Source organism: Esox lucius, chromosome 13 (genome assembly GCF_011004845.1).
Source record: "Esox lucius isolate fEsoLuc1 chromosome 13, fEsoLuc1.pri, whole genome shotgun sequence".
NCBI classification, from domain to species: Eukaryota; Metazoa; Chordata; class Actinopteri; order Esociformes; family Esocidae; genus Esox; species Esox lucius.
The window spans coordinates 26,433,084-26,460,093 of NC_047581.1; the positions used below are offsets into that span (position 1 = coordinate 26,433,084).

Here is a 27,010-nt window from a genome sequence, read left to right on the forward strand (position 1 = left end):
CTTGACCAAAGTTCACCAATGCTGGTAGAACAGCACCATCTCTTGGCCAAAGAGGGAGGATGACAAGTGGCTGACTTCCTGTACCTACATACCAGTACCTACCGGTACTTAGTGACTCACGACTCATCCGTACCTACAGACTATTTTCTACACGCAGTGACCACTTTTTTAGGCGCACGTTATTAGGTATTGGGTATTGTCAGGTAGGTCTCCCTTTTGCCTCCAGAACTGCCTGAATTATTCGGCATGGATTCAACAAGGCACTGGACATTCCATAGGAATGTTAGTCCATATGAAGTCCCAGCAGATGTTTCAGCCCCACATTCAGGCTGTGAACCCCCTTTCCACTTCATCTGAGGCGCTCTATTGGATTTAGATCTGGAGACTGTGCGGGTCATTGCAGTAAACTGAAGTCACTGTTTATGGAACCAGCTTGAAATGATGCTTTGTGACATGGTGTATTGTCCTGCTGGAAGTATCCATTTGAAAATGGGTAGTTGTGGCCATAAAGCACAGAAACAAGAGCAGTAGACAGACTAGGAAGAAGTTATCTGTCATACAACTCTGCAGAGACAGAACAGCAATGGCACTGGCAAGGAGACTAAAGCGATTTAGCCGGTTCATCATACAATTAGTAGACATACTTTAAATTTCAATAAAATACTCAACTGTTTGAGTGGTGTTTAGAGCGCAGGAGGTGAGTTGTCTCCCACTGCGTTGCAGCTGCACAGTACCGCTGATCTCTGTGCTATTGCTAGCCCATGGAAAGAAACGAGACACTAAGCATTAGAACACTCCTCCCCTCCCTTGCAAACTTGGAGCTTTCTCTCTTTCTCCCACTGTTACTATGTTCTGCAATATATTATTCGATGCTGCCTAATTTTTACTTTATCATCCATGACGCTGGCCGTTGATGGAACAAAGTGGTCGCTGACTGCTCCTAAAGCACAGTCCTAACTTCAATGCCTGTGAATCTTTTTAAATCTCTTGATTTTGGTTAGATAAAATATGCAATGTCCGCGGGTAAGCCGGGTTCTTTTTCTGCTACATTCAGTTTTGATTTTGGCAGCCAGCCATGTCGAATTTTCGCTGCCTGGCAGACTCTCTCCAGACGCCAAACAAGGTCAGTCACATTTGTTACAACCAGGCTTTAATAATCGCAAGAATGTTGTGATTTTATTATTGGAGTTACTCTGGCGTGCATAGATTTAATGCACCATTTCACTGATATGCTCATCAAAATATTCTGATTTTATAATTTTTCAGTTGTATCCTCAGGTGGTGTTCCCCAGTCCCAGTCGAATATGTCCGTTGTCCACCCAGTCAAAGTTAACAGAGATGGACAGTTTTCCTCCCACTCTCTTGTACATCGCTTTACGCGCGGGCGGCAGAAAAGAGACGTGGGGCTTTTGGAGGGACGCGTTTATTATAAGGTGAGCTACAAGGGACGCGACTTGTTTTTCAATCTAACAGTCAACAACTATTTGGTGTCAAACAATTATATTCTGGAGAGAAGAAACGGGACTCTTAACCGGACGGAGCGCAGTACCACAGTGGAGAACGATTGTCACCTGATTGGCACGGTGACAGATTCTGCTAATGCGCGGGGGACAGCTGCCATCAGTACCTGTGAAGGCTTGGTAAGATCAGGATAAGCTACTAAACATATGTGTAATTTAACTCATGCATGTGCAAAAATCCTTGTTCTCTGAAACCAACATGTAAGGTAGTTATGAGACACTGCAAAAATCCTGGAGTTCTTTGATTCAGTGATTAATATAAAGCTTCACAAATGCATGGCATTTACAAGCATAGTGCAAGCTCAGATAGGACATTCAGTGTAATTTCTTTCCCTATTTCAAATTCACTTGAGCCCCATAGAAAATGCTGTGTCCTTAAGGTCAGAAGAACTTAGAAATCTAGATTTGGACAGGCTGCGGTAAGCAGTATAGTAAATCATGCAGACGAGCAGCATCAGAAGAGTTTGTATGTGGTCTGGTCTTCACAGGCCGTTGAACAAAGCCCCCATAAGATTGAGAGTACCCCCGTCTGCTGGTTTGGCCTTCCAGACTTCCTGAGACTGTTTGCAGAACAGCTTTACCTCTATGGCCCTCAATGACTACCACGGCTGCCTACTCTCCGTCTGTATGGGAAGACCTTATGTCCCATGCACACTCTTCCCCTCTCTCTCCCCCTACTTGTCTTGCTCTCTCAGCACTCGCTATGTGTCAGCACTCTCACTCTCTCCCTCTCTCTGTCTGTTTGTACAGTGTTATATTTCTCCTTGTTTGACCACAGAGAGTACGTTTGAGAATGTTTCAAGCTTCCATGGCTACTCCGTATAAGAGACTGAAGTAAAACTTGGATCAGAGCCACCCACACAAACACACTTGCACGAGCCAGCTGTATTTTTAGAATTTCTTGTATGTTTCTTTTAAGAAACCTACTTTTATCTACAAAGCAAAGGAAGACTTTGATTCTCATCACAATGACAGTTGTGAGTTTTCTGCCTGGCTGCTGACCAGAGAACAGCTGGGCAGCAGAGAGAGGCAAAAGGGAACGTTTGGTACTGTCCCTGGTGGATTTCTGTAGAGGAGCGGATAGAAAAGACAAGGAAGTTTCCCCTGTAAATGATCAGCTGTGTCAGTTAAGCCTGTGATGGATGTCTCTCAGTGTTTACTCTCGTTACATCAGGAATGCCTAAGCAATCTCCTGCGAGGTCTTGTCTTGCTGTCAGTCATGGTTGGTTTGCAGTTGCTCTGAGCCCCACCTTGTAAATATACTGCCTTGAGGATATACAGCTGTTGTGACAGCCCATGTGTTTTGGTTGTACAAAGAGACAGGGGAAGTGCAAAGGCCTTTTTCTTATTGGGCTGGGACGCACCAATCATATAGTTAAGTGTGGTTTCAAAACTCTGCACCAAGCTGCATATAAACCTGTTTAAAATGAAGGCTGAGATCTTTAGTTTCTACTTCTTAGGACATTTTAGACATGATTATTGAAGAATATAACTTTTCTGAACATTTCTTATGAACATATTTGAACTGAAATATCCCATCAAAAACTAAAGGATATGTTTGTTTTATTATGTAAATGGGACCAAACATTATATAGCCTTAAAACATGGTTAAACTGTAATGTTGTTTCCTTGGATGGTCATTCTGTGATTTGTTCCATTTCTCCAGACAGCTTTTTACCACTTTGTTATTGTTTTATATTAAGGATCCCAGCTTTGGCTACTTAACCCAAAGTAGTATACAAAGTGTACAGTAAAAGCTTACTTGTGCATTCTACAGTGTTATTCTGAGACCCACAATGGAAAGGGGGATATCTGTCAGTTTCAACCGAAATGTGGCTTCTGCTTTTGATGCGAACTTGAGAGAACAGTTACGGTCAGCTGTCCTGCTCGGAACAGATCTTGTCATTTGATGTAGCAATGTTTTGGTTATTGGTCAGATGCGCTAACCTTGCGCTAACATTAAATTTTTGTGCTGTCTAACAGATAAAAACAACCACAAATGTTGTACTTTTTTACACTAATTCTGGAGCCACAATGAGGGGTCCCACTGCCCTAATCCTCCAGATGGAAGAAGGTCAGTGTACGACCAGAGGACTAATCAGTTATAGTGTTTATCAGTGAGAAAGGAGGTCAGTCAGCGACCAGACCGTAGACAGTAAGGCTTGGGAGAGAAACCAAGAGCTCCAAGCTGCAGTACTGGACATGTACTGAACCCACTGACACATAAAAAGTAGAGGTACTTGAGCAGATGAAACAAGGGTTTGCTCAGCTGTACAGTTGTCCTTTTTATTTTTTAGAAAATCTCAACAAAATGTTTGTGTGAAACCTGTAAATATTAAAGAGTTTACATTTGTAGAAATGTGCTCCTTGTGAGGCCTTTCATCATGGTAAACCATTTCGACATAACACAACTGTATAGCGGCTACAGACCTACTTGACCTACTGCAGAAGGGCTGCTTTGTCTCTTTGCTCATTGGTGGTCCTGGTTTTTAAGGTTAGCTGTGATTGGTGAACTGAAAGAAATGAGTGAAAGTTGGCATGGATTTTGTATCAGGCCAGGCAACAGAACAGGGCATGTCTCTGGATTGCAGTAAGCTACATTGTGGAAAGTATTACGAAGTAAACAGCCTTTATCCTCTGATTCTAGCACACTTCCTTTAGTTTAGCAAAAATTGTCTCTTCTAAATAGAAAAAGTGTCTCTTTTAAATAGAAAATCCAGACCAAAACGACATTTTATATCATTTGTTTAATATCTATTTTTAAATATAATTTTTTCGGATTTGATCCTGTTTCTTCACCTTTCACAAGTTTGTGATAATTGGTTGTAACTATTACCCTATCTGGACAGAGCAACTCCCAGCTGGTCCAGGAGAGATGAAGATTGCAGCACTTCTTCCTCCTGAACATTCACACAAATTTATAAAGCCATCTTTTTTTTTACACTGCTCTTCAAATCCAGAAATCAGTCAGATCAGCGCATGTAAGGTCACGCTCAGTCGACTGACAGCCTCAGTTAACTTTACAGGCGACCACTTGAGAGAGTCACAAGTGTGTGATGAGTCACATATATCCCTGCTAATATTGTTACACCGCTCCAATACATGCAGTCCAAACCAACTGAATGCTTGTTCAGTGAAATAATTGGTTATCCCAACGGCACTAGAAGGAACAAGTATTTGCGTGTTCAGTGCTACTACTGTATGTAATGGAAAATAACAACGCTTCTGAAGCCGGGTATTCATCCCGTTCACAGTTGTACAACAACGACAAATCTGCATGTACGCAAAACAGTACAGCTGTTATTTACTTGAATGAAAACAAAAAAACTTGTTTTGAAGGTGGCTGAAGTTATTATGACGAGATAGACAGAAAAGCTCCTTCACCATGTGGCACAGTAAGGAGTGAAACTTCCCCAGATAATCAGCGTTAGAGCAGCTAAGCCTCAGGCAGGAGGGAGCTTACAGGTGCCGTATCTTCATTTGATCATCCTGTTGCTTGCAGGAATTTTCCTGCATACTAGGAAGTGCAAACTTGGATAGCAATGCATTAAGAGTTCATTTTAATCTTTTTATTTTCCACTTTTAAAATGTAAAATGTCACGAAAATGTTTCAACCCCTGTGAAGTATGATTAATTACAATCCTCATAACCATTTAGGTGTCCTGTTGCTACAGGAATATTTTCTTTCTGTATGAAACTGCCGCAAATTAAGGTGCTGTTTGGGGAACTCAGGTCTTTTTGGATTGCTCTCCAATGAACAGCAGAAGCAGGAAACAGAGCTAAAGCAGTTCCACGTGGCTCCTGTATTTAAACTCACACAGACCGGTTGTTGTAGCCTCCCTAGCACTTGAAACTGACACTCACACACTCTTCCTCTCAGACAGGTGACAAGGAGGAAGAAAGCAAGACAAGGTTTAAAAACAGACAGGGTTCAGTTGGAAGAATTTAGAGGAATTGCAATTTAAAATGCCCAATTAAGGACTTAGGTCCAATTGAAATGTTTTAATTGCTTTGAGTTGGTTTAAGTTGATCTCTATGTTGGGACTCAAGGTTTCAAGATTTGTTTCCCAAGGTTCCCTGAAAATAGCACCTTGAATGAAGAACCAAGCATTTGTTTCCTCCTTTCATGTTCTGTGTTGTTGGAAGTTGGTGGAGTAATAGACACCCTGACAATGGTGTGGGTGGTAGTTTAAGGATTACTGGTCGTATCATGCAGAAATCCCTACATAGATTCTGTATGTGTTCTGTATGAAGATCACATCTGAGTGTTTGGATGGGCCTCTGCATTCCTCACTAGCTGATCTGCAACCTTCCATCTGGTTTTGTCTTCTGGGACTGAAATCCGAAGGGTGTGAGGAAGCCACCGTAGCCCAGTTAGATATGGACTGTACGAAGAATGTGGGTATAACTATGTTTTAGTCTGTGCAATGTTTAATTTTGGTATTTATAGAAATAGTTACAATGTAGAGAAACAATCAAAACACTAATGTTCATCTGCCCAATGTAACCGACCGTATAACCATATCTGCATGTTTTCACGATGAGTCCCCTGAGCTGTCAGAGCTCTGGACTGATTCCACTGTCTTTGGCTCAGTGCTGCAATGTGAATCACTCCAATCCCAGCTAACAATTCTGTGGTGGGAGAAACTTGTCATGTTTATTTAGTGTTCCTAGGATTTTGGAATTTCCAGTAGTCTGATAATTATGGGAACTGTCTATTTATGTTAGTAAATAAATAGATTATAGCATGTTTTGGTGTTAGGAGACTTTTCTTACTGTAAAATGTAAATTACATTGAACGTGGGTACCATGTTCCTAGAATATGCATGTTCTATACACATTTAAACATTGCAAGAACATTTCTGTGTACCAGTTATCATAATGCCACGTGGTCCCAAAGAAACATTTTCCCACCAAATAAATTAGTTTATACAATACATCAAGCCTTATTACTGTGCTAATCAAAACCCTTATTGATTAACTTATTGGTCAGTTCATTAATATTTGTCTGTTGGCAATGTTAGGTACACTGACCAACACAGAGCTTTTAACATATTTTTTTTTATCATTTATACAGGTATGTGGAGGATTTGAAGTGTGAACCTCTAGGTTGGATTCAGCAACCTTTTAGTTACTGGTCAGATGTCCCTACCGCTGGGCTAGCTGCCATGCCTGGTGTGAAAGTTTCCTGAATCATTATGATCAATAGAGGTTTTTATTGAGTGTATTTCTAACAGAGCTGAGAAATACCTTTAAAGTGCATTCACCCTGTAGTTCACAGCCCTCACTTATTTCATGAGAGCATAGCATGGGTTAGAGTATTTTCTGGACAATGCCTAACTATACGGGTCCAGTAAGAAAAAAATCCTGGAGACATTTCCAATTTGTGCAGTGGTTAGGGTGTTTTTGTTGTTGCCAGTGGCCTGGGTTTGAGATCTACTAGAGGAGTTTTAAGATTTTTAAGATAAATATCTTCATGTCATTATTTGGGATGCGTTACTAGAAAAAAATCTGATTTAATGAAATGTTGTTTGTTAGGATCTTTCCTTGAGCACGAATTACTATATTTTTGCTACATCATGAATAAGTACTTACAGTTACAAGAAAAAGTTTGCAAACCCTTCTGAAATTAATGCCTCATAAAAAAATTCATAACAATAGATAGACTCTATGAATTAACAAATAATACACACAAATGTCTTTATTGAACACATTGGTCAAACAAACATAATAGTGGAAAATGGAAAATGTATGCTAACCCCTAGGGTAATGACTTCTTTCAAAGTGGGGAATTTAAGTCATAAAAGCTTTTTTAAATACTTGGACCTCCATCAGTCTACAACTAGACAGATTGTGTACACACAGAGTCAGCGCCACTGCTACCTTTCCTAGGAGCAGGAGTCCAGCAGGAGTAGGAGTCCAGCAGGAGTAGGAGTCCAGCAGGAGTAGGAGTCCAGCAGGAGTAGGAGTCCAGCAGGAGTAGGAGTCCAGCAGGAGTAGGATGCTGGATCACAGCAAGGCCAGGTTGTATAAGGGTCAGGGAGGTGGCAAGGAACCCAAAGCTAACAACCAAGGATCTTAAATATCTGTGTCCATGAGTCCACAATAAGAAAGACACTTAACCAGAGTGAGATTCATGGGAGGATACCACAGAGAAAACCACTGCTCTCCCAAAACAACATAGCTGCCCATCTCAGGTTTGTTAAAAACCACTTGGATGTTTCACAACACTACTGCAACAATTTTCTATGGACAGATGAGAAAGGAATTTGGTTGAAGGGCATATTGCTATATTTGGAGTAAAAAAAAATACTACATAACAAGACTAAAACCACAGTCTAACCATAACGCATGGTGGAGTGAGCATCATGGTTTGAGGCTGCTTTGCTTCCTCAGGGCCTGGGTGGCTTCCAACTGATGAAGAAACAATGAATCCATACTAGTATCAGAAAATCCTAGTGAGGGAATATTAGGGTATCAGTGTCAGTCATGTGAAGATGAAAAGAGTTTTGGTCATGAGGCATGTAAATGATCCTAAACACAATAGAAAATTGACAACACATTAAAATTAGCATCTTGAATGGTTAAGGCAGAGTCCTGACCTCAGCTTTATTTTAATGCTCTGGCATGTTCTGAAGCAAGCCCAAAAATATAAATGAACTGAAACAGGTCTGTAAGGAAGAATGGTTAAAAATAACTCCTAGCATTTTTGTAGGTCTGATCAGCAACTACTGAAGAAATGCATTAACGTATTGCTGTGAAAAGAAGTTGCACCAATTACCAAAAATCATGGTTCACATATTTTTTCTGGCTTATGCTGTTTATGTTTAGACCAGAGTGTTCACCGAACACTTCGTAAAAGTACACATTTTATGTGTATTTCTTGTTAAATCCCACTGTGTCATGAGCTCGATAAAGTTCAGACTGTATTACAGAAACCAATTATACAGGTATGCAGGTATCATAGAAGGGTTTACAAACTTTTTCTTGCAACTGTACATAATTTTTATCTGGGATTATGTTCTTGAAATTCAAACCACATACGGGACGCCATGTGGAACAAATTCTTTCTGTTTCTATGCATTTCTTTTCAGACCCATGCAGACTGGCATTCTGTGTGTGTCTGGCTTTGCAACTGTAACCATTGCATCACACAGACCACAGGGGAAAGTTTTTTGAAGTGTAATCATAGGTCTTTTAAAAGTACACTCAAGAAAATTGTGTTTGGGATCATAGTGATTCAGGAGTAATATTAAAACACGTTAACTTTGCTGAGCAAAATCAGCATAGAAAGAAAGCCATCAAGTTGCTCAAATAAGCCAATTTAATTTAATGAGATGAAATGGTTAGATTAGGTGTTGCCTGACAAGACATCCTGGCATGGAGGAAAGATCGGTATACTGTGAATCAAGAGGTTATGAGCTCAAATGTCCAACGTAAGGACATATTGAATAATAATGACCCTGTAGATGAACATGCTTTATGTAACCGTAAATATTATGAATGTGTGCCAACTATGTGAGTTTCAAAACCTATGTAAGAATATTTAACCTTCCCAGAAAACAAAGAGCAATTAAAACTGTAAAAAGGTATCAGAAAGCATTTAGAACATGAATAACCTACACTCACCTAAAGGATTATTAGGAACACCTGTTCAATTTCTCATTAATGCAATTATCTAATCAATCACATGGCAGTTGCTTCAATGCATTTAGGGGTGTGGTCCTGGTCAAGACAATCTCCTGAACTCTAAACTGAATGTCAGAATGGGAAAGAAAGGTGATTTAAGCAATTTTGAGCGTGGCATGGTTGTTGGTGCCAGACGGGCCGGTCTGAGTATTTCACAATCTGCTCAGTTACTGGGATTTTCACAACCATTTATAGGGTTTACAAAGAATGGTGTGAACAGAGAAAAACATTCAGTATGCGGCAGTCCTGTGGGCGAAAATGCCTTGTTGATGCTAGAGGTCAGAGGAGAATGGGCCGACTGATTCAAGCTGATAGAAGAGCAACTTTGACTGAAATAACCACTTGTTACAACCGAGGTATGCAACAAAGCATTTGTGAAGCCACAACACGCACAACCTTGAGGCGGATGGGCTACAACAGCAGAAGACCCCACCGGGTACCACTCATCTCCACTACAAATAGGAAAAAGAGGCTACAATTTGCACAAGCTCACCAAAATTGGACAGTTGAAGACTGGAAGAATGTTGCCTGGTCTGATGAGTCTCAATTTCCATTGAGACATTCAGATGGTAGAATTTGGCGTAAACAGAATGAGAACATGGATCCATCATGCCTTGTTACCACTGTGCAGGCTGGTGGTGGTGGTGTAATGGTGTGGGGGATGTTTTCTTGGCACAATTTAGGCCCCTTAGTGCCAATTGGGCATCGTTTAAATGCCACAGCCTACCTGAGCATTGTTTCTGACCATGTCCATCCCTTTATGACCACCATATACCCATCCTCTGATGGCTACTTCCATCAGGATAATGCACCATGTCACAAAGCTCGAATCATTTCAAATTGGTTTCTTGAACATGATAATGAGTTCACTGTACTGAAATGGCCCCCACAGTCACCAGATCTCAACCCAATAGAGCATCTTTGGGATGTGGTGGAACGGGAGATTCGTGCCCTGGATGTGCATCCCACAAATCTCCATCAACTGCAAGATGCTATCCTATCAGTATGGGCCAACATTTCTAAAGAATGCTTTCAGCACCTTGTTGAATCAATGCCACGTAGAATTAAGGCGGTTCTGAAGGCGAAAGAGGGTCAAACACAGTATTAGTATGGTGTTCCTAATAATCCTTTAGGTGAGTGTATATTGTGAGAACATGGATATCAGGTTCTCCAAATGTTTGCTGGTATTTTGATGGAATATTCTCCTAACCCACAGAAACCTGGAAACATTCATGTTTTTGCAACATTACCATGAATCATGTCATTAATGTCTTTAATTCTGAGAACATGGTTACCACTTTTGGTTATTTCTTTTTGGAAATTAGGAGAATGCACTCTGGGAGTAATTTCTTATACAGAGACATTCGTATAAAAAGGTTAGTCAGTGACCTAATGAGACTCTCAAGGGAAACGTTCTCTAAAGGTTGTGGGAATATTTCTTGTTAGCCTAACCACTGATCAGACAACACGGTCAGAGGGAGATCGGTCCAAGGAAATGACCTCATCTTTGGTTTCATTGTGGTTCCAATCTAAAAGTGACTGGGGGATCCGTCGTAAGACCCAGGTGCTCTGACAGAGGTTGTAGAGGGACATTTGCTAAAGTGTTGTGTACTCAATGAACCCTCAGCACATTGTAACTACAAACTAAAGCCTTGACCCCTGAGAAATAAACTTGGCTGGCGACATAAACTTGGCTGGATAGAAGAGCAGATTTTGTAGATATACACACGGAGTACACAGCCTTAGTGCAGAAAAACTTCATTGGATGAGTGTGGCAATGCTTGACCTCAGTGACTGCATGATTCACTAGAAATTGATTATAATGTTGATCCCAGACCTTTTTCTCGTGCCCTTTTCTTGTGTGTAGTGATGCAGATAGGCAAGTGTGCTCCGATGCAGTCTAGGGTTGTTGACACTTGACACACAGGCGTTGAACTTTCTGCAAACAACAATCACCTGATTAAAAGACCCTACAGAGAGTGACAGGTCACGTGTGTGTGTGTGTGTGTGTGTGTGTGTGTGTGCGTGTGTGCGTGCGTGTGGCACTACAAGCCTGTTTTTTGTGTGTTAGTACAAACCTTTGTGTGTATGTCTGTGTGTTTGTGTGTAGTGGTACAAACCGTTTTGTGTATGTCTGTGTGCTTGTGTGTGTGTGTGTGTGTGTGTGTGTTTCTGTGGCACTACAAACTGTAGATAGAAACATGCCCAATTCCAAGAGTAGTTCTATTTGTCCAGCAGAAGGGGGCAGCACATATGTTTTCCATGTTTTAAAGGGAAGGGATGTGTTTTCACTGGTAAAAACATGTCAGGCATATCACTGAACCACTGAACAAGGGAATGCACTGCAGGGCACTCATGGAAATTATCATGCCATAAAGTTAACTGGAGACATTTAATGAGGGAGTTAACACACTACAGATATAACACTAGCTTCTCCGCTGACTTTCATAATACATCAGAATTATTACATGTTGAACTGTGTCTTCTGTTTTGTCAGAGCAAGCTACAATGGGTTTCATATTAATAGCCAGACGGAACTGGTTCTCTATGTGATACAGAAAGGTCTCTTTAACTTGCCTGAGGGACCCCACTTCATTGAGCCGGTTCAGGGGTCCATTGATGGTCCTGTAGAGAGGGGAGGGGCAGAACCTCATATTATCTACCCCAGCGTTACCACAGCAACACCTAGACACAGACGAAGCACTGAGGCCCGGTTCACACACCACACTTGTGGGGTCAAGGGTGAGTCGAACAGAACTGTGCCTGTGTCTGTAGCTCTCTGTGTATGTAGTAATGTCTCGCTGTGTATGTAGTACTGTATCTCTATGTATGCACTTCTGTCTCTCTGTGTATGTAGTAATGTCTCTCTGTGTATGTAGTACTGTATCTCTGTGTATGCACTTCTGTCTCTCTGTGTATGTAGTTATGTGTATGTAGTACTGTATCACTGTGTATGTAGTACTGTATCTTTGTGTATGCTCTACTGTCTCTCTGTGTATGTAGTACTGTATCTCAGTGTATGTAGTGCTGTATCTCTGTGTATGCACTACTGTCTCTTTCTGTATGCAGTACTGTATCTCTGTGTATTTAGTAATGTCTCTCTGTGTATGTAGTACTGTTTCTCTGTGTATGTATGTAGTACTGTCTCTCTGTGTATGTAGTACTGTTTCTCTGTGTATGTAGTACTGTCTCTCTGTGTATGTAATACTGTCTCTCTGTGTATGTAGTACTGTCTCTCAGTATATGTAGGAATGTCTCTTTGTGTACGTAGTAATGTCTCTCTGTGTATGTAGTACTGTATCTCTGTTTATGTTGTGCTTTTTCTCTTTGTCTGAAGTACTGTATCTCTATATCTATTCTACTGTATCTCTATATCTATAATACTGTATCTCTATATCTATTGTACTATATCTCTATATCTATGGTACTGTATCTCTATATCTATAATACTGAATCTCTATATCTATTGTACTGTATCTATATCTATTGTAGTGTATCTCTATATCTATAGTGCTGTATCTCTATATCTATTTTACTGTATTTCTATATCTATAGTGCTGTATCTCTGTGTCTGCAGATACACTGGGTGAATCCCTTGTGGTTGAGAGGGAGCGGGAGGACTGGCAGAGGGAACAGGAGGAAGCGAGGGGGAGAGAAGAGGAGGCGAAGTGGAGAGAGGAGGAGACGGTTCAGCATCGCTCACAGCGCTCTGTCAGCAGAGATAGGTGCACCACTGTCTCTCCTACCATTGTATAGGCGAGTCGGGTGGCAGAAACAAGTTGGGTTTTAACGACAGTTTCCGTGCCACCCTGGAGTTCTAAAAATTAACTCTTTGAACATCTCTTGATGTTCCGAAATCATTGCAGATTAATTAGATTGACCAGTCTTGATGGTTTTTCTGTCCTGTGTGAAGGTGGGTAGAGACCACATTTTCTGTCTTTCCTCATGGTTTGTCTGTCCTGTGTGAAGGTGGGTAGAGACCACGTTTTTTGTCTTTCCTCATGGTTTGTCTGTCCTGTGTGAAGGTGGGTAGAGACCACGTTTTTTGTCTTTCCTCATGGTTTGTCTGTCCTGTGTGAAGGTGGGTGGAGACAATGGTGGTGGCCGATTCCAAACTGTTGGAGTATCACGGCAGTGACAACGTTGAGGCTTACATCTTCACCATCATGAACATGGTCAGTAGTGAGGATTAACACACTGCGACACACACAGTAACACAAACCGTGTCATGGCAGTGAAGTGTGTGTGTGTGTGTGTGTGTCTCTGTGTGTGTGTGACCATCCCAGGTGGCAGGAATCTTCCATGATGCCAGTATAGGGAATGCCATCCACATGGTCTTAGTCCGCCTAATACTGCTCCAGGGAGAGGAGGTAAACAACACTAAACGTCAACACTGTCACAGTGATCCAGTCTCCTAGGCAACCTTACCAGTGGGTTCATTAGTGTTTCTTGAACACGTTAGTGTCACCAGCAGCAACCTATCGGAGCGCCAGAAAATAAGATGTTGCTGTTTAGAAACGTTACTTTGAACCACATACTGTATTCTGGAGTAAATCTAGCCCCTACTCTTTCGTCCAAGTTTTGTTTCAAAATCTAGCGGGCCACCTACAACCCAGCATATGTTGTCTGTTCAGATAAAGAAACGTGCCGGACTGATAGAATTCCTAACAGAGGACAGTGCAGTGCTAAAACAGCCACGCCTCCAGCTGATACCCTCTGTTGCCTTCCTCTGTGCCCCTGTGGTGGTGTCGTCCGCGGTAGAAAGGCCTGAAGATCGTCCACCATGCCGACAGCTCTCTGACCAGTTTCTGTGCCTGGCAGAAGAACCTCAACCCGCAGAGTGACACCCATCCTGCTCACCATGACGTGGCCGTGCTGGTCACCAGGCAAGACCGCGACACTCTTCAGCAGCCGGAGGGCTCTGCACCACTGGGATGCGTGTAACACAGCTGAGCTCTCTGTGTGTGTGTGTGTGTGTGTGTGTGTGTGACCCGCCCCCAGGAAGGACATCTGTGCAGGGCGGAACCAGCCGTGTGAGACCCTGGGTCTGTCCCACCTGTCTGGGATGTGCCAGCCTCACCGCAGCTGTAATATCAACGAAGATTCAGGACTCCCCGTGGCCTTCACCATCGCACACGAGCTGGGACACAGGTGTGTGTGTGTGTGGCAAATATCTGTCTGCATCTAAGATATAATTTCACCTAAGCCTATTGCTTTGATAGACAAAATCCAAAAGGTGCTTGTGTTTGTTTTCCCCAGCTTTGGGATCCAACACGATGGTCAGGGGAATGACTGTGAGCTGGAGGGCAGACACCCCTTCATCATGTCCAGGCAGCTGATGTACGACACCTCCCCACTGACCTGGTCCACCTGCTCTAAAGACTACATCACACGGTTTCTGGAGTGAGTCTTCCTCTTGGCCTGTCTCCTGTTTTTTTTTTATTGTCCTCTTTCTCGCTCTGTGTGTCACTCATTTCCTCTCTCTTCCTCTCTCTTCCACTCTTTCTGTATTCCTCTCTTTCTCTCATCCTTCCTCTGTCCCTGTCCCTCTCTCTCCCTCTCTCTCTCTGTATTTCAATTCAATTCAATTCAACTTTATTAGCATGACTTTATTAGTTATTACAACCATATTGCCAAAGTTAGAAGTAAGAAGTATTTCTCTATCAGTGTTAACTAAACTAAAGGGCAGTGATTCTTTCTAACCCCCCTAGTCGTGGGTGGGGTTTCTGTCTGGACGACCGTCCCTCTAAGAAGGATATGACCACCCCGCTGGCGCGCCTGGGTGTCCGCTACACCGCTCACCACCAATGCCAACTGCAGTACGGCCCCAATGCCACCTACTGCCACGAGATTGACGTGAGAGAAACACACACACACACACACACACACAAAGGCACCAATCTGAATCCAAGTCTTAGCCTGGCTCTGCCGTCCTTCTAGAATGTGTGCCAGATCCTTTGGTGTTCAGTGAATGGTTCCTGTCGCTCTAAACTGGACTCGCCCATTGATGGCACCCGCTGTGGCCCTGAGAAGGTGGGTTCAGGCGAGATTTCTGGGTGGGGGTTTTCATTGCCAAGTTTGAGACTGTGTTCTGGGATGCCATACATCTTGTGTGTGTTTTCTCTGGCAGTGGTGTATCTCGGGCGAGTGTGTTATAGTAGGAAAGCTACCAGAGACAGTGAATGGGAACTGGGGACAGTGGAGCAGTTGGTCTCACTGTTCCAGGACCTGTGGAGCTGGGGTACAGTCTGCGGACAGGGAGTGTAACCACCCCAAGTAAGAACTGATCTGTATCACCCTCCCTTGTCGTCAGCTGTCCTCTCATGATCTTTGATTCAGATATTTGGTATCCGTTTTCCCTCAGACCAGAGTTTGGTGGGAAGTACTGTACAGGTGAGAGGAGGCGTTACCGAATCTGTAACACCTCCCCATGCCAGAAGGCCAAGCCCACCTTCAGAGAGATGCTGTGTAGTGAGTTTGACACAGTGCCTTACCAGAACGAGCTCTACCAGTGGGTGCCTGTGGCCAGCACATGTAAGAGTTAAAACCTGCAAACACATGCCTGCATGCACATGCTACATGAAACACAACTAGGCACTCATTCCCATGTACCGTATGTACAGTAAACCTGCCTTATTCAAGGAGTAATAATTAGACATCTCTAGCTGCAGGGGGCAGCACAGATTTTCCTATTCGAAAAGGGCATTTTATTTTTCAGTACTTTAACATGTGTGATGGGTGTGTGGGTGTGTTTCCGATACCAACTCTGTGTTCTCAGCCAGTCCGTGTGAGCTTCACTGTCGTCCTGTGGATGAGCATTTCTCTGAGAAGATGCTGGATGCTGTGACGGATGGAACTCCATGCTTCATGAACAATAACTCCAAGAGCATCTGTGTCAATGGAGTGTGCAAGGTAGTGTGGCTGGGTAAGAGAGACAGAGAGAGGGGAGGGAGGGAGACTGGGTAAGAGAGACAGAGAGAGGGGAGGGAGGGAGACTGGGTAAGAGAGACAGATTGGATTGCTGATTGGTGACGGCAATCAAGCCATTTCAACTATAACCTAATATATTATAATGTTCTGAAACTAAACTAACTAACTTACTTTTATAAATGCTGCTGGCTGCAGGTGTTGGCACAGTTCAGTATTTGGGAGAAGTCTGAACTAATAGTTATTACAAGCTGTTTGCTTGTTTTCATTGTATCCATGTATTTACGAATGTACAAGATGTAATGAAAGCTGCATAAGCCCTGTCTCCGTAAGGTCAGTACATGTGGGTAGAGATAGAAACATGGATCTGATTATCTTCCATATTATCCTGATCTTATTTTATCTGCTGTCTGTTTTGCATGCTAAGGGGTTGTGTGTGTATGTTTGTGTGTGTGTGTGTGTGTATTTGTGTGTGTGTGTGCGTGTTTTGTAGGAGGTGGGCTGTGACTATGGTATAGAGTCTAATGCTGTAGAGGATCGTTGTGGAGTGTGTCTGGGCGATGGATCCTCCTGTGAGACTGTCCATATGACCTTTGATGGGGGCGATGGCTTCGGTGAGTCTCCTCTCTCCTCATTAAATATCTCCCTGATGTCTCACCTGTCCTGCCAGCACATCTCAGTATCAAAAGTATCAACACTCACAGGATCATCTCTCACAGTATCAACACTCACAGGATCATCTCTCACAGTATCAACACTCACAGGATCATCTCTCACAGTATCAACACTCACAGGATCATCTCTCACAGTATCAACACTCACAGGATCATCTCTCACAGTATCAACACTCACAGGATCATCTCTCACAGTATCAACACTCACAGGATAAATCTCTCACAGTATCAACACTCACTGAATAATTTCTCACAATATCAACACTCACAGGATCCTCTCTCACAGTATCAACACTCACAGGATCATCTCTCAGTATCAACAATCACAGAATCATCTCTCACAGTATCAACACTCACAGGATCATCTCTCACACTATCAACAATCACAGGATAATCTCTCAGGATCAACACTCACAGGATCATCTCTCAAAGTATCAATAATCACAGGATCATCTCTCACAGTATCAACACTCACAGGATCATCTGTCACTTTATCAACACTCACAGGATCATCTGTCACAGTATCAACACTCACTGGATGATCTCTTACATTATCAACACCCACTGGATGATCTCTTACATTATCAACACTCGCTGGCTGCAGGATTATGTCATTGTGTTGTTGCTGTGGGGTTGTCATGGCAGAGCTCTGGGTAGTGTACAGCTGTTTGTCCTGCTGTCTTTGGCAGCTGTCGACCATTAGTGTGTGTGCGTGTTTGTGTGTGTATGCAGCTATTTGTCTTGCTGTCTTTGGCACATCTGACTGTCTAACTGAAGTGCAACAGTATTTTTTTTAGAATGACTCGCTGTAGAGAGAGACTTTGCGTTTTCCTGTTTTCTCTACAGAACAGGAAATTATTGTAGCTTACTATAAACCTCTAAGTTTCTCCATCTCACGTATCACACTGATATAGCATTCAATCCTTGGCTATATGGCAAAAATCCACTCTGTACTTTGGATGACCCAATCCCCAATTGACACATAGACCCACATAAACCCCACCTAATCCTCACATAAACCCGATCTAAAACCTTCCTACACCCAAGCAAGATCCTACCCAAACCTAAGCTAGGCCACACTCCCATATAGTTTAAGTGATCAGAGTCAAAGGCTGGATTCCAATTCCAATCGTTTTTACACCCTTGCCCTAGACACTTTCCCTCTGGGAAATCCCCATCGAAACCAGATGACGTTTTGTTTGCCATCTTAAGTGCCTGTCCAATTCAGGAAAGCTGCTTCCTCTGCACGATATTTAGCTTGAGGGGATGAGTGAAAACTTTCATCATTTGCATTCGCATCCACAAGTCATTGCAAATTGTTTTCACATATAATTCCAGTGTCAGTTTGCAACCTGGTCTCAGAACGATGACGTAGACTATTTTACGTACCTTTTAGTCAGGGGATTTCGTAAGATATATTACGTGCAGTAAAATAACATTAGAGGCGGAATGGAGAAAAAAAAAAGCAGTAACCATGGTTCAAACCTGCAACCTTCTGCATCCTAGACAGGCACGCTACCAACTGCTCCAGTGAGAAACCTGTAGCCTGTCTTGGCGAGTGGTGATTTTCTTTGTTATTCTAACCCAAACCATAACCCTAACCTTAACCCCAGTGCTGTGATACCTAACCTTAACCCAAACCCTAACCTGAACCCCAGAGCTGTGAGACATAACCCTAACCAAACCTGTACCTAACCTTTTTTGTTTCCTAACCGTAGCCCAAACAGCCTAACCTTAACCCCGGTGCTGTGAGATCTAACCTTAACCCTAACCCCAGTGCTGTGATACCTAACGTTAACGGAACGTTAACGATAAAATGCTTTTATAAAATATTCTAGCGACCTTGCTATTGCTGTTACTCATCCTGAATCCTCGTATCTGGTGTGGGGCAGTGGGTAAGGTGACTGCCATCTCATCCAAATGTTGCCGGTTTGAAACACAGGTCAAACATTTCATTAAAAAAATCCTATTTCATAGTGTTTGTAAATATCATACGTTTGTCTGGCATTTGTATGCTATTTTACGTTTTAATAGTGCTCATAACTTTTGATACGTTGTAATAGCGTTCATAAGATATGAACGCTATTACTATGTAGGTTACGTAGGTTCCTGAGACCAGGTTGCAGTTTCTAATCCCATTTGTCAGATTTGTTGTGAGGTGCGGCGCTGGTTAGCGATTTCAGTAGATAGTTAGCTAACTCCGATCATTACACTCCCTTGCTTGGCAAAGTGTACTCGCAAGCAGGATGTGATGATGTAAATCGTCATTCAAGGGCGAGGGAGTAGGGTTTCGGGGCTTTGTACTTGTGTGGTCCAGCCAGACATGAATCATAAGGCATCAGAATGTTTCACCTAACCAAAGACAAGTTATCTAGGAGGACAACAAGGCAGTGATCTTTCTGTTTGGAATGCAAACACGCACTTTAATGTACCTCCCAACATTGTGTGTTTGTCTCCATTCTTTCCCATTCATTCCTTCCCTGTTTAAACTTCAAAGAGCAAAGATCCAAATAAATTATGTATTCATCATGCCTCTGCTTGCAATTGCATTTATTGTTATAGCTTTTACCTTTTTAGGTTAAAAGTTACTATTATTCCATAAGGGCTGTGACTTTAGTCCTAGGGACCCATGGCTTTCAGGTTTTTGTTCCAACCCTGCACTAAAAAAAGCTGTTAGTTCCAACCCAATATCCATCTGTCCCAGGCTACGTGGATGTGGGTGTCATACCAAAGGGTGCACGTGATATTGTGGTCCAGGAAATGGAAGAAGCGGGGAACTTCTTGGCTCTGCGCGGCCAGGGGTCAGAGGAGTACTTCCTGAATGGCCAGTACATAATTCAATGGAATGGGGAGTACAAGGCAGCTGGTACCATCTTTTACTATGAACGCAGTGGGAACCTGGAAAACCTTACCTCCCCCGGACCCACCAAAGAACCAGTCATGATCCAGGTGCATTGTCATTGACACTAAATACATCATACACATGAAACAATCCAGCTGTGCATTGAGCAGATATGATACACACATCCTAACTGTTGTGTTTTCCTGTCATCCAGCTGCTGTACCAGGAGAAAAACCCTGGTATAAAGTATGAGTACACCATAAAGAAGAGCCACCAGGCAGGAAATAAGGTCTTAAAGTCTGAGTACAGGTGGAAATATGGGGCCTGGACAGACTGCAGCACCAGCTGTGGGCTAGGTGAGGGGTCTTGAAAAACACCTTTTCCCTTGGAATTCATATTCAGCTTTGGTATGAACATGTGATGCAACATTCAAATTAAACAGTGTTTTGTTTTCTGTGTTCTGTGTTTTGTTTTCTCTGTCTGTGTTTCATATTCTGTGTTTTGTTTTCTCACTCTGTGTTTTTTCTTCTGTGTCTGTATTTTGTGGTATGTGTCTGTGTTCTGTCTGTGTTTTGTGTTCTGTGTTTGTGTTCTGTGACCTCCAGGTGACCAGCTGCAGCCAGTCAGGTGCTTTGAGCTGGAGGTGGGTGTGGTCGATGAGTCTTTATGTGATCCAGAGACCCGCCCAGAGGACAGACACCGTCGGTGCAAGAACATGGACTGTCCTACCAGGTACCTATTTTACCTTCAACTCTAAAACCCCTGACTTATTTCTACTGTAGTGGACAGGTATTAAGAACACTGTATCTAGACAGGTATTAAGAACACTGTATCTGGACAGGTATTAAGAACACTGTATCTGGACAGGTATTAAGAACACTGTATCTGGACAGGTATTAAGAACACTGTATCTAGACAGGTATTAAGAACACTGTATCTGGACAGGTATTAAGAACACTGTATCTGGACAGGTACTAAGAACACTGTATCTGGACAGGTATTAAGAACACTGTATCTGGACAGGTACTAAGAACACTGTATCTGGACAGGTACTAAGAACACTGTATCTGGACAGGTATTAAGAACACTGTATCTAGACAGGTATTAAGAACACTGTATCTAGACAGGTATTAAGAACACTGTGTCTAGACAGGTATTAAGAACACTGTATCTGGACAGGTATTAAGAACACTGTATCTAGACAGGTATTAAGAACACTGTATCTAGACAGGTATTAAGAACACTGTATCTGGACAGGTATTAAGAACACTGTATCTAGACAGGTATTAAGAACACTGTATCTGGACAGGTATTAAGAACACTGTATCTGGACAGGTATTGTTAGCATCTCCATGTTTTCTTTGCGCCCTGTTCAATTCATTGCTGAAACCCATTATTGTTCAGAGCTCCTGTCAGACAGTCCTCTTCCTGTGCAGGTGGTGGGTTGGGGGCTGGCAGCCGTGCACGGCCTCCTGTGGGCCTGCGGGGCTGAGGAAGCGGACGGTGCTCTGTGTGCGCACGGTGGCAGGGGAGGAGAGGGTGCTGCACCCCGGGGACTGCAAACAGCTGCTCAAACCCAAACCTGTGGTGCCGTGTAACAGAGACCTGCCCTGTGGACCAGAGTGGGCCGTGGGCAACTGGAGCGCGGTACACTTCTCCCCTCTTCTCCCGCTTTGTCCAGCTCCACGTCTGCCTTCCTGTTTCTGTTCACGCTTTCTCTCCTCTATCTGGCCTGTCTTGCCCGTTTCGTCAGTTACCTGTTCCTGTTGAAGTGTCTCTCTCTCTCAGTGTTGTTGTATTGACTTTCTCTCTCCTTGCTCTGGTAATGATATATTGTCTCTCTCCCAGTGTCCGGTGACATGTGGTGGCAGTGTTCGCACACGGACGGTCACCTGCCGGACCTTACCCAAAAAAAAAATGTGACCTGGAAACCATGCCTCGCTCCAAGTCGCTGTGCGCCCTGCAGAGCTGCCCAAGCCTCAGACGGCGACCGGGACCACCCCTTAGGTACCGCCGCATCTACCCACCCAACAGACAGCCCACCGGGCAGCCGGTCACACACACCTGGGGCCCCAAAAGCACCAGGCCCACCACTGCACCCAGAACCAGCACTGTTAGTGTGACTGAGAGAACTACAACCCCTATCAGCACTTTGACCACCAGGCCCCTCCCACCATCTTCCACAGCCACTGAAGGGAGTGAAGTGAGTAAGGATGGGGCTTTTATCAAAGCCATGCCTACTGAAGAGGAAAACCAAGAGAGAGACTTAAGAGAGGATGAGGACTCGATGAATAAGGAGGGGAGTGCAACTGACTTAGTAATTCCTGATAAGGGGATGAGGTATACCCCAGGAGATGACTATGTAGTGGACGAGGAGGAGGAGGGGCTTACAGATCTGGACATAATCAACACGCCAACCTCCCTCAGGACTCCCAGCCAGTCACCACCAACCGTGACCACTGCCAGGTTACACTCTGCAACCACTCCACTCACACCACACACCTGTGTCCCTAAGATGTCACACACAACCGGAGTTCAGCTCACTACCTCCCCCGCAACCCCACAAACCAGCACTGCACACAGGGCCATGAGCACCAGCCGCTACCCCCATACCAGCCCCAACACTACCCCTTCCATCGGCCCTTTACCCGAACGAACAACCAGGGTGCCCTACAGAAGCACCCCAAAAGGCCCACACCACACTCCACTAGCCCCCTACCCCACTGCAGGAAGCTCCCCCCACGCCAGAGAATCCCCATACTTTACAAGCCCATCCCCGAAGACCACCATGAAGATCGTTAATGTGAAGAAGCCCAAGGCTGGTAGCACCGCCCCACGTTCTATTAAACCTAATTCTAAAAAGCAGACTTCAAAAGGTCCTTCCCCTAGTTCAAAGGGGAAAGGCCAGGAGCCGAAGCCAGGAAGTCCCGTAGCGACATATACGAGTGACAGTGACTTCCTAAATACCCAGGAGCCAGATAACATGAAGGTGTTCTGGGTGGTGGGCAACTGGAGCGAGGTGAGTACAGGGGACAGGAAGAGGCTATGTAGACCATATATCGGTACAATGCCTCACTAGATGTTTCAGTGAAATTCTACACTCTTGCATTGGTGAAAATCCATGGAAATGTTCAATACTGTACCAGTTACTGTGGTTTGAAGAACCTCAAGGTATTATCAGCTTCTCAGATCTCTCTCTATCTGTTGTTTAAGTGCTCTACATCATGTGGCCTGGGGGCAGTGTGGAGACCAGTGATGTGTAGCTCTCAGCAAGACTCCGACTGTGCCAACCTGAAGAGACCAGAACCAGCTCGCACCTGCCATCTGCGCCCCTGTGTCACGTGGCTGAGTGGCAACTGGAGCAAGGTGAGTATTATTATTTTTTATTAACGTTCATTTAAACAGAGAAATCCACTGAGACCAAAGTCTCTTTCCAAAGCTGAGCCCTGTATTACAACAATTAAAACACATGCAAAACGGAAATAAAAGACACTTTTATCCAATGAGACATGTCATGTATGCATACATTTAGGTTTTGCATACATTTTACATATGGGTGCCCAAGAGAGTTAAATTACACAGTCCTAGTGTTGCAAGTGCCATACTCTGCCAACTGCAAGTATCCACGACTTGTACATGTTTCTAGAACGTGCCATGGTGAACTACGCGAGACGGTAACACTTCAGCTGAAAGTCTAGAATTGACATCATTGCACAGCCAATTTCACGTAATTCACAAGTCGAGCCAAGGACCACTCAATAAGATGAACAGAAACATATAGCTCAGATAGTAGGAAGAACAGACGTGATGTCCCTCTCTGTGTCTCTGTCTGTAGTGTCCCCAAGGGTGTGAGGTGGTGGGGAGAAGGCAGCGTGAGGTACAGTGTGTAGACAGTCAGAATGGACGTCCATTGAGGCCATTCCACTGCCAAGCCCTGTCCTCAAGACCCCCCAGCACACTGTCCTGTCGTTCCCAACCCTGCCAGCCCTGGAGAACCTCTCCCTGGGGACAGGTACACATATACACCCTGCCAGCCCTGGAGAACCTCTCCCTGGGGACAGGTACACATATACACCCTGCCAGCCCTGGAGAACCTCTCCCTGGGGACAGGTACACATATACACCCTGCCAGCCCTGGAGAACCTCTCCCTGGGGACAGGTACACAAATACACCCTGCCAGCCCTGGAGAACCTCTCCCTGGGGACAGGTACACATATACACCCTGCCAGCCCTGGAGAACCTCTCCCTGGGGACAGGTACACATATACCCCCTGCCAGCCCTGGAGAACCTCTCCCTGGGGACAGGTACACATATACACCCTGCCAGCCCTGGAGAACCTCTCCCTGGGGACAGGTACACATATACACCCTGCCAGCCCTGGAGAACCTCTCCTTGGGGACAGGTACACATATACACCCTGCCAGCCCTGGAGAACCTCTCCCTGGGGACAGGTACACATATACACCCTGCCAGCCCTGGAGAACCTCTCCTTGGGGACAGGTACACATATACACCCTGCCAGCCCTGGAGAACCTCTCCTTGGGGACAGATACACACATATATATATATATATATATATATATATATATATATATATACACACACATACAAACACACAGTCACCAACACATACACACAAAAATACAATACTGTGCAAAAGTCTTGACTTTAGTGTGACTTTCAGTATCCAAATAAATGACTTCAGTTTTTGTTGAAGTACTTGTTGTAAATACTCGCCTGATATATTCATCAAAGTCAAATCAGGTTCACTAGTTCGGGAATTATTCAAATATATGGAATGTCTTGGGGTACAGGAGGAGGAAATTGAAGACCTCTAAAGACTGTGTGAAGACCTCTTGAGACTGTGTGGGATATGGCTAATATACCACAGCTATAGGTTATTCTTTGGCACAACAAAACACGGAGTGCCTGTATGCAGTCCTTAGCTGTGCTATATTGGCCATACTACCACAAAACCTTTAGGAGCCTAATTGCTATCATAATCAGGTTAACAACTTAGGAACAAAAAATCTGTTTTTGCATGGTCTACCCCTTTTGCATGGTCAGATATACAAAAGCTTTCAGCCAATCAGCATTCAGGGTTCAAACCACCCAGTTTATAATTGTACATTTGAACACCTTTCATCTTCAGTGCTCACGTAGCTGTGGAGGTGGGTTGACGGAGCGGTTGGTGTATTGCCCTGAGCTGCAGCACTGCAGCCCCACCCAGAGGCCAAATGACAGGGAGGCCTGCAATCCACAGCCCTGCAGCAACTGGGACCCACAGGACTGGGAGGAGGTGAAGGCACACCGGAACGTATTTACTGACAGTTTATGACTTGCAGTATATTTACCTATTGTATGTGCATATGCCGTGGCCTGGGGTATCAGTCTCTTCAGCATACATTCCATTCCCTGTAATTAATGTCCAAAGTCTCTGGTAATAACAGGAGTGGCAAGGATTGGAATGTTAGCTAATAAGACTGGTAATCAGACTACCAACTTTGTGCTTTTGGTATGCCCAGTGTTCTTCGTTTGGTGCTGTATTTTAGTGCCCTGTGTGTGTGTGTGGGGGGGGGGGGGGGGGGCGGGTTGTAATTGATGTTGTGTCGTCTGTGTGTGAGTGTGTAATTCATGTTGTGTTGTCTGTGTGTGTCAGTGCTCTGTGAGTTGTGGCGGGGGCGTTCAGCGTCGTGTGGTGCGCTGTGTCTTGGAGGAGTCAGGCTCAGTTGACGACAGTCTGTGTAAACAAAGCAGCAAGCCTGACACACTCAGAAAATGCAACATGCAGGAGTGTCAGACTAAAACAGGTGAGACAATGACACATCCCTGGATGGGTATTTGATTAGTCAAGTATATTTCACCTTTAGCTAAAGAAATATTTCCTCTGATTCGGAAGCAACATTTCTTTTGCATGTATGCTTTTGATGAATTGCACTTGAGTCAAGTCAGTGTTCTACTCTATCCTGTGCTGTGGTTGTGTAGGTCCGCTGTGTAAGAAGAACAGCATGTCGTCTCGGTTCTGTGACAAGCTGAAACTGCTGGGTCGCTGCACCCTAAAGTCCATCCAGAAACAGTGCTGTGTGACCTGTAGAGGCCTACGCTGACCTCTGACCCACAGTACATACACCTTCCAAGTGGACGTTACATTCAAATGCACACATACAAAACAGGGGGCAACTGGGACCTAAAATGGCTATTTTACAGTCACTGTGGGGGTTCCCTTAGAAGAACCCTATTTGTTTACAGGTAGAACCTGATTCAGTGCACGTAGAACCCTTTTCACAGTGATCAGCATATTCAGTCTAAAATAGCTACACATGGAATTTAAAAGTGTTCATCAAAAGGTTTTATCATAGGGACAGCTGAACTCTTTCAAAGGACTGCTATTCGATCCTGGTGCAATTAATCTCTAGCGCAATCAGATAACAGAAGGAAGCAGCCATTTCATCATCATCACCAACATAATCATCATCATCCTTTCAACCCCCACTGACTGTTACCTAATCTACAAAACAGTCTGAGAAATGGGTGCTTCGGCCGTACCTGTAGGAGAATCTGGGAGGATTCAAGAAGCTGAGGCTCCTGCTGCTTTGTCCTAGCCTTGGCTAAGCCCTACTGGGTAACCCAGACCTCCGACAGCCTCTTAAAGGTGATGTGAGCTTCTCACCAATGTTCAACATGTTTTCCAATACTGTTGAATGCCACCCAGTATTTCTACCTGTGCCTGTTTTACCTTGTTGTTTATTTTCTGTACTATTTTAAGTTCTTCCATCGAGACAAAAGTTATGCTGACAGCCAGTAACACCTTGTTTACAGACCTTGTGTATTTGGTATCTACCTTGGTCTTTACAAATCATTTGAAGGTTCTTCAGTGGTGCTGGATTTAATGAATCCCCTCAAAAAAGAAATTAACAATGATGAGGTATCTATCAATGAATATTTGATTAATCTCACGTCTAAGATAATACTTGGTAAATAGTACAATAAAGATTTGTTTTCAAGTGGTGTTTTTTTTTTTGCATTGTTGTGTTGTTGTTTTATTGTGTTAGTGCTCTCATTCTCAGAGCTCTCGGGGGACCGTGACTCTCAGTGGTTGTTTCCACTGAGCGCAGATCCTAATATTAAAACCTTAAAGTGACCGTAGAGTCAAGTGTCTCTGCGTAACTTCATCCTACTCAGGTGCTGTGTGTCTATCTTAGGGTGCTCCCCCCTTTGTTAGGCTGGCAAATGGGCATGAGGTGTTGCAGGTCATCCCTCCAGTGAATGTGGTCACTGTGTATGTATTGTGTTGTACAGATGCCTTCATCTTTATAAAAGCCTTAAGAAATAAATATTGTGATGAAAGAAGCACAA

The 27,010-nt window shown here is 43.9% G+C and overlaps 1 protein-coding gene across 1 annotated transcript; it reads left to right on the forward strand.

Moving 5' to 3' along the window:
* Positions 1-777: 777 nt before the first annotated feature.
* adamts12 (ADAM metallopeptidase with thrombospondin type 1 motif, 12) lies at positions 778-27,010 on the forward strand. Its single transcript, XM_034296521.1, has 26 exons — positions 778-1,123; positions 1,267-1,640; positions 11,768-11,951; positions 12,787-12,934; positions 13,291-13,384; positions 13,496-13,579; positions 13,971-14,095; positions 14,211-14,360; positions 14,469-14,612; positions 14,921-15,065; positions 15,150-15,242; positions 15,340-15,485; positions 15,574-15,743; positions 15,988-16,121; positions 16,630-16,750; positions 19,515-19,759; positions 19,867-20,008; positions 20,258-20,384; positions 21,089-21,299; positions 21,501-21,542; positions 21,574-22,671; positions 22,866-23,018; positions 23,488-24,105; positions 24,807-24,953; positions 25,314-25,464; positions 25,640-27,010. The coding sequence occupies exons 1-26, from the start codon at positions 1,009-1,011 to the stop codon at positions 25,759-25,761; spliced, it is 5,283 nt and encodes a 1,760-aa protein (XP_034152412.1). The 5' UTR covers positions 778-1,008; the 3' UTR covers positions 25,762-27,010.